This window comes from Helicoverpa zea, chromosome 29, assembly GCF_022581195.2.
Source record: "Helicoverpa zea isolate HzStark_Cry1AcR chromosome 29, ilHelZeax1.1, whole genome shotgun sequence".
NCBI classification, from domain to species: Eukaryota; Metazoa; Arthropoda; class Insecta; order Lepidoptera; family Noctuidae; genus Helicoverpa; species Helicoverpa zea.
In genome coordinates this window covers 4,416,216-4,433,381 of record NC_061480.1, presented here as the reverse complement: position 1 = coordinate 4,433,381, position 17,166 = coordinate 4,416,216, and the positions used below count along the sequence as shown (strand labels likewise).

Genomic DNA, 17,166 nt, shown 5'->3' with positions numbered 1-17,166 from the left:
GTCTAACCGGATGCAGTTGAGTACCAGTGTGCCACAAGGAGCAACAGCTCTATCTGACTGATCTCTTCAACACAGTTACCCGGGCAACCCAATAGCCCTTTTTTAGACTGGTGTCAGACTGGTGTCAGACTCACTGGCTTCTGACTACCCGTAACGACTGCCAAAGATGTTCAATGACAGCCGGGACCTACAGTTTAACGTGCCATCCGAAACACAGTCATTGATGTCCAAGATATACTTAGAAAGTACATACGAACTTAGAAAAGTTGCATTGGTACTTGCCTGACCTGGAATGAGTGCATGGGTTCGATTCCTGTGTGTATAATAATACTATAATTATTTTCAATATTCTCTATTCCCAGAGCCACTTGGACCACAGACTACACGACCACATGAACGCGGAGATCGTCACTAAAACCATAGAGAACAAACAGGATGCTGTAGACTATCTCACTTGGACCTTCCTGTATCGACGGTTGACGCAGAACCCTAATTATTATAATTTGCAAGGCGTTACTCATAGGTAAGAATTTTATGTAATCATTTTAAATTGATTTTTTTTGTGTACTTCTTTGTACCCGCAAACCTCAGAAATGATTGAGCCAATTTGAGAAATTCTTTTACCGTTGGGAAGCTACAATCTTCAAAGTTACTCTTTAAAGTTGTAATTAAGCTTATGTAAATAAATGGCTGTTTTCCCCGGTTTCACTCGCGTCCCGTGGGAACTATTGCCCGTACCGGGATAAAATACAGACTATGTTACTCGGGAAGAGTGTAGCTTTCCAGCAGTGAAAGAATTTACCAAATCGGTTCAGTAGTTTCGGAGCCTTTGGGTACAAACAAACAAAATAATATTTTCTCTTCATTATCAATATTAGTATAGAAAAGTTGTTTTTAAGTTAATTTTAAACTCCTATTAAATTGGATAAAATAAATAAATTGTCAAAATTTGTAAATTAATCATAGACCGTCTTACCACAAAAACTTTTTAACGTCAGTTTAAGACTTGTCTAAAAAAATGACGAATTATGACGTTGACATACGGTTCATTTTGGAGCCACATTTTTTTTAGACAAGTGTAAAACAGTGGTTAAAGTTTTTATAGTAAGGCCATTATGCTTTCATTTACAACAAAAATATACGACTGTTTACAGAAAAAAAATATATGTAACCTTAAAAAAGATAACCTTAAATAAATAATATTTTTTTCCACAGACATCTCTCAGACCACCTCTCAGAGTTGGTAGAGACGACCTTAACCGACTTGGAGCAATCAAAGTGTATAGCCATCGAAGACGACATGGACGTTCAACCTCTCAACTTGGGCATGATTGCTTCCTACTACTATATCAATTATACTACTATCGGTAAGACATTTTCAAAATCAAAAATTATTAATTGAAATCATTTTAAAATCTATCTTCACAGGACTTATCCTAATACAACAGCTAAGAACTTAACACTATTTTAAAACTACATAAGAATGAAGAAAAGGAGTTTTAGAATTTTATCATGGGTAGTATTTAAACGCAAATCAAAAAATATCCTTTTTCTATGCAATAAGATTCCGAATTCCCATCAAAATTACTGATTGCACAGCAAAATATTCAACTCAAAATATCACTAAACACACTACAATTTATTTTCGCAGCGTACAGCGATTTTTCCTAAAGCAAAAGCTTTTTCATCAATGCACAGCTAATAATCTTAATGCACATTATACATGTTAACTCTTTTTCTTTTAAATATAGCTTCTATTTTTATATTATTTACAGCAGTTTTTCAGAATGAAACAGCATTTTATTTGTCTCAGTCATCTTATTATTTATTAATTACGGCATAATGAGACCAGCAAAAAAATATAAAATTAAATACAAAATTGTAATTTATTGAATTATTAAAGCGCGTCTTGCTTTCGCGGGGCGTACACGTTTCCTTTTTTGCCCTAATAATAATAGGCAACATTTTTAGCTTCTGCAGCTGGCGCCACGTACTTGAGTCGGATCGCAAGTCCGATGATATGCTTGCATATACATACTATAGTTCTTTAAAAAAATAGGGCTGGTGCATTGTCAGTCATTGTCAGTATTTCCTTTTGGCATACATTTCATATAAGTAGTCATTAAAAGGCTACTACTATAATATCATATTTCAGAATGTTTATAGTCAGAATCATCTTTTGGCATAGTTTTGGAATTTTTATTTTCCTGTAAGAAGCATGCAAACAAGCCTGAAGCATGAAAGCAGGCATGCAGCATGTAACCAGGCATGCAACATGGAAGTAAGCATGCAACATGCAGCAAGCATCACTTCTGTCACGGCTCCGGCGCTTCGTGGCTCCGGCGGTCAAATGCGAGCTTATCGTCGCAGATGATTTTCACGCTCACCACCGCAGCTTCGGCTTACTGGCCGGCCGAGCCGGCCAGCCTCAACCGCGTTGGCGAGCGTTAAAATTACCTGCTCCTCAGCTCGCAGGCCGCCTCGCCCCTCCGCGCCTACGCGGTTTTGAATTGCACTCTAGGGGTAGGGCAGACAAGACTACGTGGAGTCGGTTTTGCAGCGATTTGTTTTCGTTACTAGCTTCAATTTTTAATACAATATTTTTTAATTGAACTCTATCTTACTCACTCGCGCCACTCTGCACTCCAGTGACGAAAAAGCGCGCGAAGCCGCGAACCTTTTTCAGTTAATTTGTTCTGTTTTTAGAAATAATGCAATGTGACAGGATTTTTTTGTTATAATAATCATTTAATTTGTCGAGCATGGCTTCTTGAAAATTAAGACAAATATGATGAACAGGTTTTGTTGTACTTACTGGTTAATATGCGACTGGGATAGTTATTTTGCTATGAAATATGGAAAATTTGCTGTGCAGTCAGTATTAATGCTATGTATGTAGTATTTTTGTACAAGAATAAATTTAAGTGTATTGCATTATAATAAAAAAAGCAATGTCATATTGATGTATAATTTCGAATTATCTGCAGTTTGAGTGTTGTTAAACATTTAGTTTATTTGTAGTGAACTAAGTTATTTGATGTAAAAAAGAATATAAATGATGAGTATTAATTGATAGGCGATTATTTATTTGATATGCAATTTATAATATCCCTTTTATCATTTGCCTAGCCTTTTTACCTAATAGTCGCCATTTACAAGTTACCAAATAAGGCTTCTAGAGTCCAGATCCCAACTTAGCATAATCGTTTCATACTATACCTGTGAGACCAAAGGTTATATTTCATCTGTTATATAAGTTCCTCATAGGTTATCAGAGAGTTTATCAGTAACTGGTTAAACTAGCCAGAGGGCTCAAGTTTAGTGACAACACAAACGTCCGTTCTTATAAAAGCAATCGTTTATAGGGGTTTCCAAAATTTTTGTAAAGTTGACAGTGCTGTCCCTTGAAAATTGACAGCTAACGACTGCACAAAGAAACGGTCAGACCATACTTTGAATTTTCACGTTCAATTTTCAGAGTAAACAGTAGTTTTAAGAAAAAGGGAAGTTTATTATTGTCAATGAACTTGAGCCTAACACTCCTATTTAAACATTATTTATACATACAATTATGTATATTTTTTCACAGAATTATTCAGCTTATCTCTAACGAACAAGACTAAGATCCGTGGGTTGCTGGAGATCATATCCTCAGCTGCGGAGTACTCCGAGCTTTGCATCAGGCATCGGGAGGAGAACATCATTAAGGCTTTGGCTGCCAAGTGAGTTATACGTAAAAGCTTATTAATGTTAAAAAAAAGCATCTATTTTTAAAAGGTCGGTTTACGTACTTGCCATCCTTTTGATTGATAACAGTATAGTTCAAACTCAATACTATTGAACTCTTACGTTCTATGCAATTTGTTTAATTTTATCTATTTGTTGTCTTACTTACTTGACCTAAGGTAAGACCTTGACTTGAGGTAGGAATTTGACATTATTTGTATGGAACTTATGTCAAAATTATATTGTATGTTAGCAAAACAATAGAGAGATATATTTTGGGAAAGGCCGTGTTCAGTTAATAGTGCTTCTTGTTTTTAATAGGGAAATAATAAGTGTAGCCACAAAATTATTTATTGGACACATCATTAAACTTCTAATTTTATAACTAAGCAACGGGGAAATGACATAGCCTCTAATAAACTAATTCGTCTTTTTTACAACGCCATCTACTAGAAAGCTTCAATAAAAGATCATCAATTATTGTAATTTGTCCTTCTTATTTATACATTGTCATCTAATTTACTAACTCGGCCTCATTTTGACATTTGATGGTAGAATTTAATTTGGATTCATTTTATTTAGCATATTGCCATTTATAACCTTCAATTAAAAAACATTGTATTAAAAATTGAAGTTGGTGACGAAAACGAATCGCTGCAAAACCGACTCCACGTAGTCTTGTCTGCCCTACCCCTAGAGTGCAATTCAAAACCGCGTAGGCGCGGAGGGGCGAGGCGGCCTGCGAGCTGAGGCGCAGGTAGTTTCAGCGCTCGCCGCCGCGGCTGAGGCGCAAGCCGAAGCTGCGGTGGTGAGCGTGAAAACCATCTGCGACGATAAGCTCGCATGGGACCGCCGGAGCCCCGCAGCGCCGGAGCCGTGACAGAAGCGATGCTTGCTGCATGTTACATTTACATTTTAAACGTACTGAGTTAAAAAATTAGAAGCTAATTAAATATATTTTATGATGTCATTTAATAGTAACAAATTTAGATCCTAAAAAATAACCATCATGCTGAGTTGTATTTAGAGTGGAAGATAACTCGTGGCTAAGATAGTATTATTTAGATGCTCGACGCTTTATTAATTGTGGCTGACTTAGTAATTTAGAAGGCAACATACATTTTTGGGGGCGAATAATGATATTAAAAAGAAGCCTGGTGAATTAGCACCCTTTTTAATATACCTTCATATAAATTTTCACATAAAATCCTAACTTGATCTTTCCAAAACTATAAATATTGTGTAGCGCTGATAGGTGTGTGTAGTGTATGCAGGTACATGTGCATCATTGTATAGGTTATGTCATTATTATGACGCCTCGTGCGCATACGTCACTCGGTTATAAATACCGGATCGAGCGGTGGGGAGTCAGTCGTTGTCAGACTGTCGACCTGTGTGGTGGTGCGTTGGCGAGTCGATTAACATAATAAAATGAGCGTACAATACATTGGCGACGAGGATAAAACCGTGAGTGTTTGGACCAACAGTTACCTATTATCTAATTTTTATAATTTTGAACTACCTATTAGTTCTGTGATCCAGAAAAATATTTGATATACAAGGTTATACTAAATAATTTGTCCTATTCATGCCTATACCAAATTAATGTATGCTAAATAAGCTTTGATAACAAGTAACCTCTGACCGATGTTAATATTCAATCATATTAAAAAGTGCAAAAGGAAAGAAGGAAGGGAAGAGAGTAGAATGACAAAGTATACATAACTTTTATGTTCATGTATGTATCACCCGAATTGCAAACAAATTTTAACCTTTTTACGTAATTCTTTGTTTAAGTTTACCTTGCTACAATTCTAATGGAAGTAGCAATATTTATTGCAGGTGTTAATATTTATCAAATGAGTAATTTATAATACAAAATCATTACTTGGTGATCAGTTTACTCATTCTTAAACCTGCATCAAAGTTTATTCAATAATAGGCATTTATTGGAAGCAATATAAAGTTGCTGGTTGTTGAATTGTCGTCAAGACGATTTTAGCAGTGGTGGGATTTCCTAGAGGATATAATACAATAACCTATTTGCCTTATAATCAATTGTGTTTAATAATTGTTGTGCTTGCATGCCAACAAGGCGGAATGTACACGGATCTTATTATGTTGTTTACAATCCTATTTTGTAAGTGCCTGCATTCTAAGCAAATAAAGACCTATTCTATTCCAAAAATCTGCTGGTCATTAAATTGACAGCTTGACGGTTAGCAGTAGTGTATATCTACTGGTCATTAGATTGACAGCTTGGCAGTTGGCAGTAGCGTGTATCTACTGGTCATTAGATTGACAGCTTGACAGTTGGCAGTAGTGTGTATCTACTGGTCATTAAATTGACAGCCTGATTGTTGGCAGTAGTCTATATCTACTGGTCATTGAATTAACAGCTTGATGGTTGGCAGTACCGTGTGTATCTACTGGTCATTAAGTTGACAGCCTGATTGTTGGCAGTAGTCTATATCTACTGGTCATTGAATTGACAGCTTGATGGTTGGCAGTAGTGTATATCTACTGGTCATTAAATTGACAGCTTGGCAGTTGGCAGTAGTCTATATCTACTGGTCATTAGATTGACAGCTTGACAGTTGGCAGTAGTGTGTATCTACTGGTCATTAAATTGACAGCCTGATTGTTGGCAGTAGTCTATATCTACTGGTCATTGAATTGACAGCTTGATGGTTGGCAGTAGTGTGTATCTACTGGTCATTAAATTGACAGCCTGATTGTTGGCAGTAGTCTATATCTACTGGTCATTGAATTGACAGCTTGATGGTTGGCAGTAGTGTATATCTACTGGTCATTAAATTGACAGCTTGGCAGTTGGCAGTAGTCTATATCTACTGGTCATTAAATTGACAGCTTGACAGTTGGCAGTAGTCTATATCTACTGGTCATTAAATTGACAGCTTGACAGTTAACGGTAGTGAACGTCTACTGGTCATTCAATTGACTGTACACGCATAAATTATCTGGCGATAGTTGTCAACTACTGCAACAACTAAATAGTAAATCTTGATAATTTTTATATTTTCTGTGCCCGGTGATTTGGATCATAAAAAGCTTCCAAACTTAACTTCTCAGAGTCTAGTCAACAACTTATACCTGCTATATTGTTCTGGTACTTAACTAACTTAATTCAAGTGCTTGCAATATAGAGGATATTACAAGAACAAACTGGTGGGTTATATACTCAACGGTTCTACAAATGACAAACATGTGCTAGGTATCTAGTTTAACAAACAGCACATTGAGGGACCGTAGTAGGTTGGCCATGTATGTTGAAGAACTCGCCCAGCTATACTGGTATGTATTCACCTATGCACAACATCCAAGTCCACCAACACCTCTAGTGGGTTGCCTACCCATAATAGTGTTAATTATAACAGTTGCTCAGTCACCCTAGGTATAATTTCAATACTTTTACTTTATTTTGCTGTATTAAAGAGGTTGTTATACAACAGAGATATTCCAGAAGATACAGAACAGTAGAACAGCATACAAGCAGCAATACTAGCTGGAAAATGTGGATCAAAATTTTGGTATCCAATAGATAGAATCTTTGGTAAACATGCTAGCTCACAATTGTAATTTCAGTACTTTAGGTTGATATAAAACTCTTAGATCAAAAGAATATGGAACTAAGCATTGGAGCAATCTGTGATTTATTTGACAATGCTACTTTATCTACCCAACTGCCTCGTTGGTCTAGCTGTCGCAAGCGCGGCTGCTGAGCACGAGGTCTCGGGTTCGATTCCCGGGTCGGGCCTGGAAGTTGGTGATTGATACACCCGTGCATCGGAAAGCACGTAAATGTCGGTCCTGCGCCTGATCTCTTTCCGGTCGTGTCGGATTGCCGTCCCATCGGGTTATGAGAGTGAAGGAACAGTGAGTGCACTTGTGTCTGCGCAAATGCTTGTGCACTATAATATGTCCTGCGCAGTTGGCTAATCCCCTTACGTGAGTACAGCCGCCGTAGCCGATAATCGGCTAGGAGGACATCATCATCATTTACCCAACTGGGCCTTCTCATCTGTGACAAAAAATCTTTTAAGGATGATACCTGGAAGGAGTTCCAATGTAGATATTTACTCTGGGAACTGTCTAATGATGATTAGCTCATGGATGATTGTTGCAATCAAGTTCTCAAAAGTTGATGATTGCGTGTGCTTTTAAAACCTTCAAGATTCAGGCTTGAATGAATTTTAATTGGTATCTTAGCCTCTTTTTTATTGATTTACATTGGTGTTTACAAATAGTTTAACAAAGTGGCCCTCATTATAATATTGTTATTTGCAAATTATGTTTTACAGTATTGCAGTACCAATAAGCAGTATAAGTACATTGAGAGTTGTGGAAGAATATGCTTCCATAGGGGCGAATAACATAACCATATATGAACATATATGAAATAGAATCCATTTATTGATCTCAAGTTAATAAATCATCACATTAATATATTCTTGAAGTGCACACCTACTTGTAATATAAAGTTGTGTAATTTCCTCAACCCATCCCATAAGATAAGATCCATATGGGTGGTGGGATGGATATCTATTAACAAAATAATGTCTTGTGTCCATAGCGTTAGGGTTAATAATAATTGATCTTAGAACACCAATCTTAGGTTACCGTAAGACAATTGGACTCGCACGAGAGGTAAAGAACTTTATCACTATTTACATTTATCGACATTTATTACTCTTTTGTGCTAATTAAACTACACAGTTGCGTCGACATTTGGTTAATAATAACTAAAATATTAGAAGGCAGTACTCCTTGATACGGCACGTATTGTGAGGAGGTTTCTGTCTCTGGGACCCTAACCACCGGTACCTTGGACCCTGTGCCCGATATCGGTGGTAACCTATTTTTTTTATATTTTTAAATGTTTTTATTTTTATATTTAATATTTAAAAATGTAAATTATATGTTCTAAATAAATGACCACTAAAATATTATTAAGTTCCTAAGTCCTACTGCAAAATATAATCTGAGTAAGTGTTCCTTAAAGTATAGGAAGTAAAATTGCCCTTAGTCACCAAATCGTTTAAAAATTTACTGGGGTGCTGTCCCTATAAAAGATAATAATATTTTTATATTCTGGTTGTCTAACTGAAACAACGTAGATAAAGTCAGCTGCAATAAAGGGTAAGCGCTTTTGAACGAAACTATAAACATACTTATGCAGCCAACTATACTTACATAAAAAAAAAAAAATATATTACGTTACCTATACGCGGTCATGAAATTGGAAAAGCGTAAAATATTAAAAATGGAAGCAGCACAAAGCTGATCATCAAATTGATGAGGTCAAGTATGACATGAGAGCAGCATAGCTGCTCATGAAATTGAGATATAGAATTAGAATCCCACATTTATCTATGTGTAGACAGATGTTTTAGAAAGGTTAGCGGTTGTTTTGCAAAAGGAAAATTGCATCGACTAGAAAACTGTTTGTGAGCTGCTGTCACCTTGTTGAAAGGAAGAAGAGCATGAGTTGAGGGTCAGGGACTCTTCTATTTTATGGTGATGCAGAATGTCACAGCTTCAAAATATATAGTGCAAAGTTAGTGACACCTGTTAAAGTGCGTTCGTTGCATAATATGGTTCTAATTAGTTAAAATCTGATTCGTAATGTTACTTTACACCTTCGTTATAATCAATATGTAACCATGATACTAAAAAGCTTACCATCAAAGCATAATAATTCTTTGACTACTTAAATTTTTGAAAACCACATTAGGAAAAGCAAACAAACATTACAGAACGCAATGTCCGGTGATAATAGTGTTCTTGGATGCCTAACCGAAATATAAGTATTCCTATCGCACTATTATATGCAGTAAGGTATTCATATGTTGGGTGTTGAATGCTAAGAAGCTTACAGTTTCTTGACTAGATATTGGACATACATTGATGTAGGGTATTTAAAGCCTATATCAGAATTTCAGCGAGTGTACTAGCAGAAACGTGCAAAGTACCAGCGCTGATCAATAGGGTTGAAGACCAGATTGTTTGTTACATTGCTGAGATAATGATAGGCTTTGATATTCCACTCTCAAATTAAAAACTACATATTACCAAAATTAGTTGAGTTAGCATTCTCTTGCTTACAAGGCACACAAAGTACTTAACTCGTACATATAACTACAATTTAAACCATTAAATTGGTGACAAAATATGTGATCGCCATTAAATTGGAGACAAAGTATGTGGTCACCATTAAATGGGTGACAAAGTATGGAGTCACCATTAAATTGGAGACAAAGTATGTGGTCACCATTAAATGGGTGACAAAGTATGGAGTCACCATTAAATTGGAGACAAAGTATGTGGTCACCATTAAATGGGTGACAAAGTATATGGTCATCATCAAATTGGAAACAGTCCATCTAGGTCACCATTCAATTGGGACGATCTTATGTGATTACTTTCCTCGTACGGCTCGTACGGTTTTGAATGAGTGAAAAGCATTGATGAGGTACCCTAATGCCGATCTTTTACCTTGGAACAATGCATTCTGTATCAGTTTTAAGTGAAGTCGAACCAAGCAAGATGAGTGCTCATTATCTGAAGGTACAGCAATATTTGAGACTTGCTTGATTTCACATGGACTGATTGGCGGGATGTCTGCCAAATGGACGGATCATCTCTAGTGTAGATATAATACAGGGCCGGAACAGCGGCTACAAAACCTGAAGTTAAACTTGCCGGCCTGATATCACTGCTACGAATTTGTCTTGTTGAGCCTGAAGCAGATGCTGGTATGTTACCGTCTGCAAAGGGACGGATTTTTATTTTTGTTTATTTCACAAGGGAAGGGATGTAGTGTCCTGCAGTATCACCGATATCTGTCGTCTCCTTAAATGGAAAGGGAAATGAAATGGAAACGGAACAAAGTAAATCAGTTTGATGGCAGTGTGATCGGGATCTGATAGCGTGGTTTTGTTGTGCTGCAGGTGTTTGATAGATCTTTAAGAAATTACCAAAATATTTATGAGTTTGATTGTTGGACTTTTTGAAACAAGGTTAAAATCAAAACAACAAGGGAGAGATGTAGTGTATGCAGGTACATGTGCATCATTGTATAGGTTATGTCATTATTATGACGCCTCGTGCGCATACGTCACTCGGTTATAAATACCGGATCGAGCGGTGGGGAGTCAGTCGTTGTCAGACTGTCGACCTGTGTGGTGGTGCGTTGGCGAGTCGATTAACATAATAAAATGAGCGTACAATACAGTGTGTATAAAATAAAACTGCTGAGTCGTAGAATGGTAAAAATGGTATATAAAAACTAAAATGTGTGCATACAACTTTACAGGGGTAGTGTGTAGTGCGAATCTATTCACAATCAATAACAAGCAATGAGAGGCGCGAGCGCGACGTACAAGCGCGAGGCTTGACGTGCAGCGCCCGCCGTCGCGGCGTGCCTATTCTGCGTATTTCCGAATTTCTTGCAATACAATTATATTTGTTTGTCCCCAGAGTGCCACACAAACCGACAGCACCGGCCGGTAACACAGTGAAATACAACGATCCCCACGTGAAAGCTCATGTATTGCTCCAAGCTCATCTGTCCCGCATGCAGCTACCCGCAGAGCTACAGGCTGACACTGCGCTGGTGCTCGCTAAGGTACGTCGCCATCCGGCTAGGCGGTTCCTTATATCTTATATGTCGTACCTAATCACATATAATGGTAATAATAATGGCGTCCACGGTCGATTTCGGCCACGGCGGCTGTTCTCATTTAAGGAGACCAGCCAACTGCGCAGGACATATTATAGTGCACGAGCATTTGTGCAGACACAGGAGCACTCACTATTCCTTCACTCTCATGGGGCGAAAGGACGACAATCCGACACCACCGGAGAGAGATCACAAGCAGGACCGACATTAACGTGCTCTCCGATGCACGGGTGTATCAATCACCAACTTCCAGACTACGGGCTGCTTTGTGAAAGTTTAAGAAAACCCACAAAGCGATTTCGGCCCGACCCGGGAATCGAACCCGAGACTTCGAGCACAGCAGCCGCGCTTGCGACCCCTAGACCAACGAGGCATTCAGTTCCTTATATATAGGGTGTGTCGTACCTAATCACATTAAATCCTACCACATATACTTTATGATATTCTATGGCGAATTGAAAAAAAAAAAACCTAATCCATTCAATGGTTTAGCCACAGGAGTCATTTTTCGTTTTTATAATTTACAACATCATGTGTAAAGCAGAGATAAAGTTAGGAGTATCGAATGTTTTGACCAGTCGACAGCTGTCGCACATTTTTATTCTATTTATTTTGTTTGAAAATATGTTTAATTTTTTTATCATATTAACGTATTTAATTTAATGTGATTGAGTACGACACACCCGATATAAAATACTATACATTAGTCATGATTTTTTTGAAAATAATTTAAATTTCACTTTTCCAGGCCATCCGCCTCATCCAAGCCTGCGTGGATGTAGTATCCAGCAGTGGATGGCTATCCCCCGCAGTGGCCGCTATGGAGTTAGCGCAAATGGTGACGCAGGCCATGTGGGCCAAGGACTCGTACCTCAGGCAGCTGCCACACTTCACCACCGAGCTCGTGCAGAGGTGCTCTGAGAAGGTAAGTGGTTGCGCAGTTTTGCGCAAACGTTTTTATGTGTTGCGCAAAAGTTTGTATGTATTGCGCAAAGTTTTATTTGTGTTGCGCAAAGGTTTGTATATGTTGCGCAAATGATCGTATGGGTTGCGCAAAGGTTTATAGATGTTGCGCAAACGTTTGTAGCTGTTGCGCAAGATTGCGCAGTGATGCTCAAATGCAAAGATTTGCGCAAAGGTTTTAAATGTTCGACGTACGTAGCGCAGTGTTGCGCAAAAGTTAAATGCAGTTGCGCAAAAGATTAAATCATCTTTTATGCTAATTCCAGGGCGTAGAAACAGTGTTCGACGTGATGGAACTAGAAGACAACGCTCGTGCCAAACTGCTGCAACTTTCGCCAACGGAAATGGCGGATGTCGCCCGTTTCTGTAACCGGTATCCCAACGTTGAACTGACATACGAGGTAACTATCGGCCTAGCCGCTTCCTTATTTACTAACCAAGTATCAGCCTAGCCACAATATAATTTAACTACATACTTGTACATTGTCCCATCATCATCTCCCGAGTTTTTTCCGTACTATGTTGGGGTCGGCTTCCAGTCTGTTTTTTTATTTTATTTTTATTTATTTTTTATTTATTTATTTAAATCAGGCATCAAGGCCCATAGAAAACACTATACATAAATATTATAACATTAAATCATATACTAATACATATTTTATATAAACTACTTAAAACTAATGCACACGAAGTGTCGGCGTCGTGCTACGCTGCGAGGTGTCGCGTAGCCATCCTCGGAACCTCCGATATACGACACCCTTCGGCCAAAACTCTTCCTTGAGGAATGTCTCGACGTGATGAGTTGGAACTCGCACCATGAACGAATTGAAGTTCGTATTGTGGCGCGACTCCAACTTCGCCACCCTCAAGGTCCAGTTGGTTTTGGATCGGACATACTCCACGATCTGCTCCACCGTCGTGGTGTGATGTAGACGGGACACGTACAACTGCGTCGTAGGTACTGCAGGACGCAGCAGGATGTTGGGTCCAGTTTGTGCGGTGCCGCACTGATTCCTACAAGGTGGCCTCTTTTTTCTCCTTTCTACCTTTATGAAGCCATCCTTGTCGCACGTGACCTTCTTAGGACCAGTCTGTGGCTGTGATGTGCCACGGGTTTGTTTACTCCCTTTTGCTTTGGCCCGCTTTGTTTGCGTCACAGCGGGCTTGTTGGTGGCTGCTACTGCCGCGTAGGCGCGTTTAGGGGTCGATGTTCCTACGCGAGGTTCGGCCGCAGGTGTTGACACGGCAACAACGGCGGCGGCGGGGCGGGGTGCATCGTCAGCGACATCGGCGACCGGTAACGCACTCGAATTCGCCGACTCAAAACTGATGACGGACGCATTTTGCGCCCCGCGACGAGTGTTCACATTCAATACATCCAATGACCCACTTATAGAAACAGCGTTGCGCAACAACGCTACTTCACCACGCAGGTCATTGATAGTAACCTGTGACGCTTCCATCTTGGACTTCATATCCTCCAGGCTTGCCTTAAGACACGTTATGTCTTTCAACAGCCTGGTGACGTCGACGTGATCGAACGTGACGGGAGGCAGCTTATGTAAGTCCTTCGCCACGAATTCAGGCACGTCATCAGGATCCGTCCTCTTCAGCAGGGAGATGATGTCCTGCAGGCTCTTGTCGCCACCGTCCCTTCGGCGGGATGGCATCTGCTCGAGTTGTCCGAGCGACTTGAAGAGCAGCAGCTTTGCACTGCAAACCTCCTCCTCTTTGTAGGCTGATCTGCAGATCTGCATGATGCTGACCTCATCCATATAATCGATGGCATGATTAATGAATGCCAAAACTTCGTTGGCGATGAGCGGTTTAGAATTCATCGCGACTAAGACGGGCAGCGGCTAATGCCGCGCAAAACGCGAATAAAATATTCGTACTGTGCAGCGAAAACGCGACCGTTCTCGAGCGCGCATCGCACTGCACTGTATGTATTTAAATATCTTTTCAGGTGAAAAACGAGAGGCATCTGCGTGCCGGCAAGCCTATTGTAGTAGAAGTGTCGCTGGAGAGAGAAGACGATATCGTTGGCCCGGTCATAGCACCCTTCTTCCCGCAGGTGAGTAATATTGTCTATTTCAACAGTGCCGGTTTTAACTCTACCAGCGCCCTGGGCAAGATGCCTACGGCGCCCTCCAACTGCAATTCAAACTCATACGAAAACAGAGACGTATGTTACCGATTGCGCGAGCGAAGCGAGCGCGAATTTTTTTTTATACTTAACAAGTTAAAGCAAAAATTACGTAAAATGTAGCCCAATCGTACATAAGTTATTGCTGGTTGGTGAATGCAAAAACACGGGAACATGGATTCTGATTGCGCGAGCGAAGCGAGCGCGCAATTTTTTGTTACATTTTAGAACTCAAAACAAAAATTACTTAAAATGTAGCCCAAACATACATAACTCTTTGTTGGTGTTGGCGCCTATGAATTAAAATTTTGGGACTTAAAAGTAGTACCCTAAATAAGAAAGTTCATATGGAAACTAGAAGTTACTTTCTTATTCATAAAAGAACTTAAAAACGACGCTACCTTTTTGCTACGGTTGACTAAAAAATGTTGAAAAATAAAATCAACTGTAAAGTGAAGCAAGCCCGAAAATTTTTACCCTAAAACCGCTACTGTCTATTTGATTGTTGTTTTCCTGGTTTCATGCGCTTTCTGAAGAAACGTCTTCCCACACTTATAAGGTATATTCAGAGATGGCTTTTTGACTGAACCGATTACTAAAAAATAGAAGGATGTCTACAAGGCTGTTTTTATGTGTAGGTAATAATAAAGGCCAGAAATAATAAATAGATTTCGATTATATTTAAGTTTTAGCAGAACGATCGAATAGCCTTGAAACGGGTATAAACATCCGTACACACAAACTTTCGCGTTTTAATATTTTTAGGATTATCTTGTTTTTATACTAATATAATAAAGAGGAAACATTTTTTTGTTTGTTTGTACCCTTAAAGCTCCGAAAGCACTGAATAGATTTGAAAAATTCTTTCACTTTTGAAAAGCTACACTCTTCCCGAATAAAATACAATATATTTTATCCCGGTACGGGCATATTATACTTATCGCTCGTTTTTATTTATTTCAGTTACAGTGAAAATATTGTCTCGTTTCAGAAACGCGAGGAAGGCTGGTGGGTGGTGATCGGTGATCCTAAGAGCAATACCCTACTTTCCATCAAGAGAGTTTCTTTAGCTAGGAGTGCTAAGGTAACATTTTTATATTCTTTAAGATATGTCTATAAATCTATCTTCACTCCGTTTTAGCAGGAACTTAATTACAGTTTATCATACTGATTTTGGGCTCCCACAAAAAACAGTCAAAGTCAACGATGCGACGCCGCATCGCATCGACTTGACTTCGCTATGAGAGTGAAGGAATAGTGAGTGCACCTGTGTCTGCGCAAATGCTCGTGCACTATAATATGTCCTGCGCAGCTGGCTGATCTCCTTACATGAGAACATCTAAGGCCGACAATCGCCTAGGGCGCTATTATAAAGTGTAGCCAGCAATCAAAAATATTATTTTATACCCACAGGTGCGTCTCGACTTCGTATGCGGCAGTTCCGGTCGTCACACATACACTCTTTACTTCATGTCGGACGCTTACCTCGGAGCCGATCAAGAGTACAAGTTCACCGCCGACGTGGCCGAAGCCGCCTCCGATTCCAGCGACTCCGAGTAGACACCGACTTCCGCGACTTCCATTTTGTGGGGACACCGACTTCCATTATGTGGGGACACCGACTTCCACTAAGTGTGGACACCGACTTCTACTTGGCCAAGTCACGGACTTTCACATTGTAGACACCGACTTCCAATTTACGTGGACACCGACTTCCACGTTAGAATTGTTTATATTTTACAAAGACTTGATTCACAAATCCATTTTTCAATGTTTTCAAATGAGTTTTATTCCAATTTGGGATGTGAATTTAGTCGTGCCCTGAAAATATTTCAGGCTACAGAAAAGTTAGTCTATAAAATGTAATATGTGAAGTTTATAGTATAAGATAATTAAGGAAAATAAAAGAATTTGGAATTTAAGCATTTTTGGTTTTATTTCAATTCACTATGTTGGGGTCGGCTTCCAGTCTAACCGGATGCAGCTGAGTACCAGTGTTTTACAAGGAGCGACTGCCTATCTGACCTCCTCAACCCAGTTACCCGGGCAACTCAATACCTCTTGGTTAGACTGGCGTCAGGCTTGCTGGCTTCTGACTACCCATAATGACTGCCAAAGATGTTCAAATGACAGCCCTCCCGAAACGCGGAAGAACTCGTTATGTCAAAATGTTCATCCATCAAATGATAGCCAACCAAATATACTGTCTTGTCAGTCAAATTGAAGCGAGAACTATATTTTGTTAAGTTTTTTTTATAAGGAAAATCTACTCTTTATTTCAAGAATTGTTATCATACAAATAAATAAAAAATAATGGCGTCCACGGCCGATTTCGGGCACGGCGGCTGTTCTCATTTAAGGAGATCAGCCAGCTGCGCAGGACATATTATAGTGCACGAGCACTTGCTTGGACACAGGAGCACTCGCTATTCCTTCACTCTCTGCGTGCGATGGGGCGGCAATCCGACACCACCGGAAAGAGATCAGGTAAAATTTACGTCATTCGTCATCGTCATCGACATTGCGGCTTAAAGGTATAGTTACCCTCCAGGGTGCTATATTTGAGCCGTTTGAGGTTCTCTGCAGCCGCAGCAGCGGCTCGGCTCGGCTCGGCGCGGTGTGCTGGTTA

The 17,166-nt window shown here is 39.4% G+C and overlaps 1 protein-coding gene across 1 annotated transcript in view; it reads left to right on the top strand.

The window, feature by feature from the left end:
• Positions 1-16,459, top strand: part of LOC124644065 (putative U5 small nuclear ribonucleoprotein 200 kDa helicase) — a 44,091-nt gene extending 27,632 nt beyond the window's left edge. Inside the window, exons 34-42 of the mRNA XM_047183268.1 lie at positions 363-523; positions 1,216-1,367; positions 3,590-3,722; positions 11,227-11,374; positions 12,177-12,353; positions 12,658-12,792; positions 14,358-14,465; positions 15,529-15,621; positions 15,951-16,459. Coding sequence (XP_047039224.1) covers positions 363-523; positions 1,216-1,367; positions 3,590-3,722; positions 11,227-11,374; positions 12,177-12,353; positions 12,658-12,792; positions 14,358-14,465; positions 15,529-15,621; positions 15,951-16,097 — 1,254 coding nt within the window. The 3' untranslated portion in view covers positions 16,098-16,459. The remainder of the gene's footprint in view (positions 1-362; positions 524-1,215; positions 1,368-3,589; positions 3,723-11,226; positions 11,375-12,176; positions 12,354-12,657; positions 12,793-14,357; positions 14,466-15,528; positions 15,622-15,950) is intronic.
• Positions 16,460-17,166: the final 707 nt, after the last annotated feature.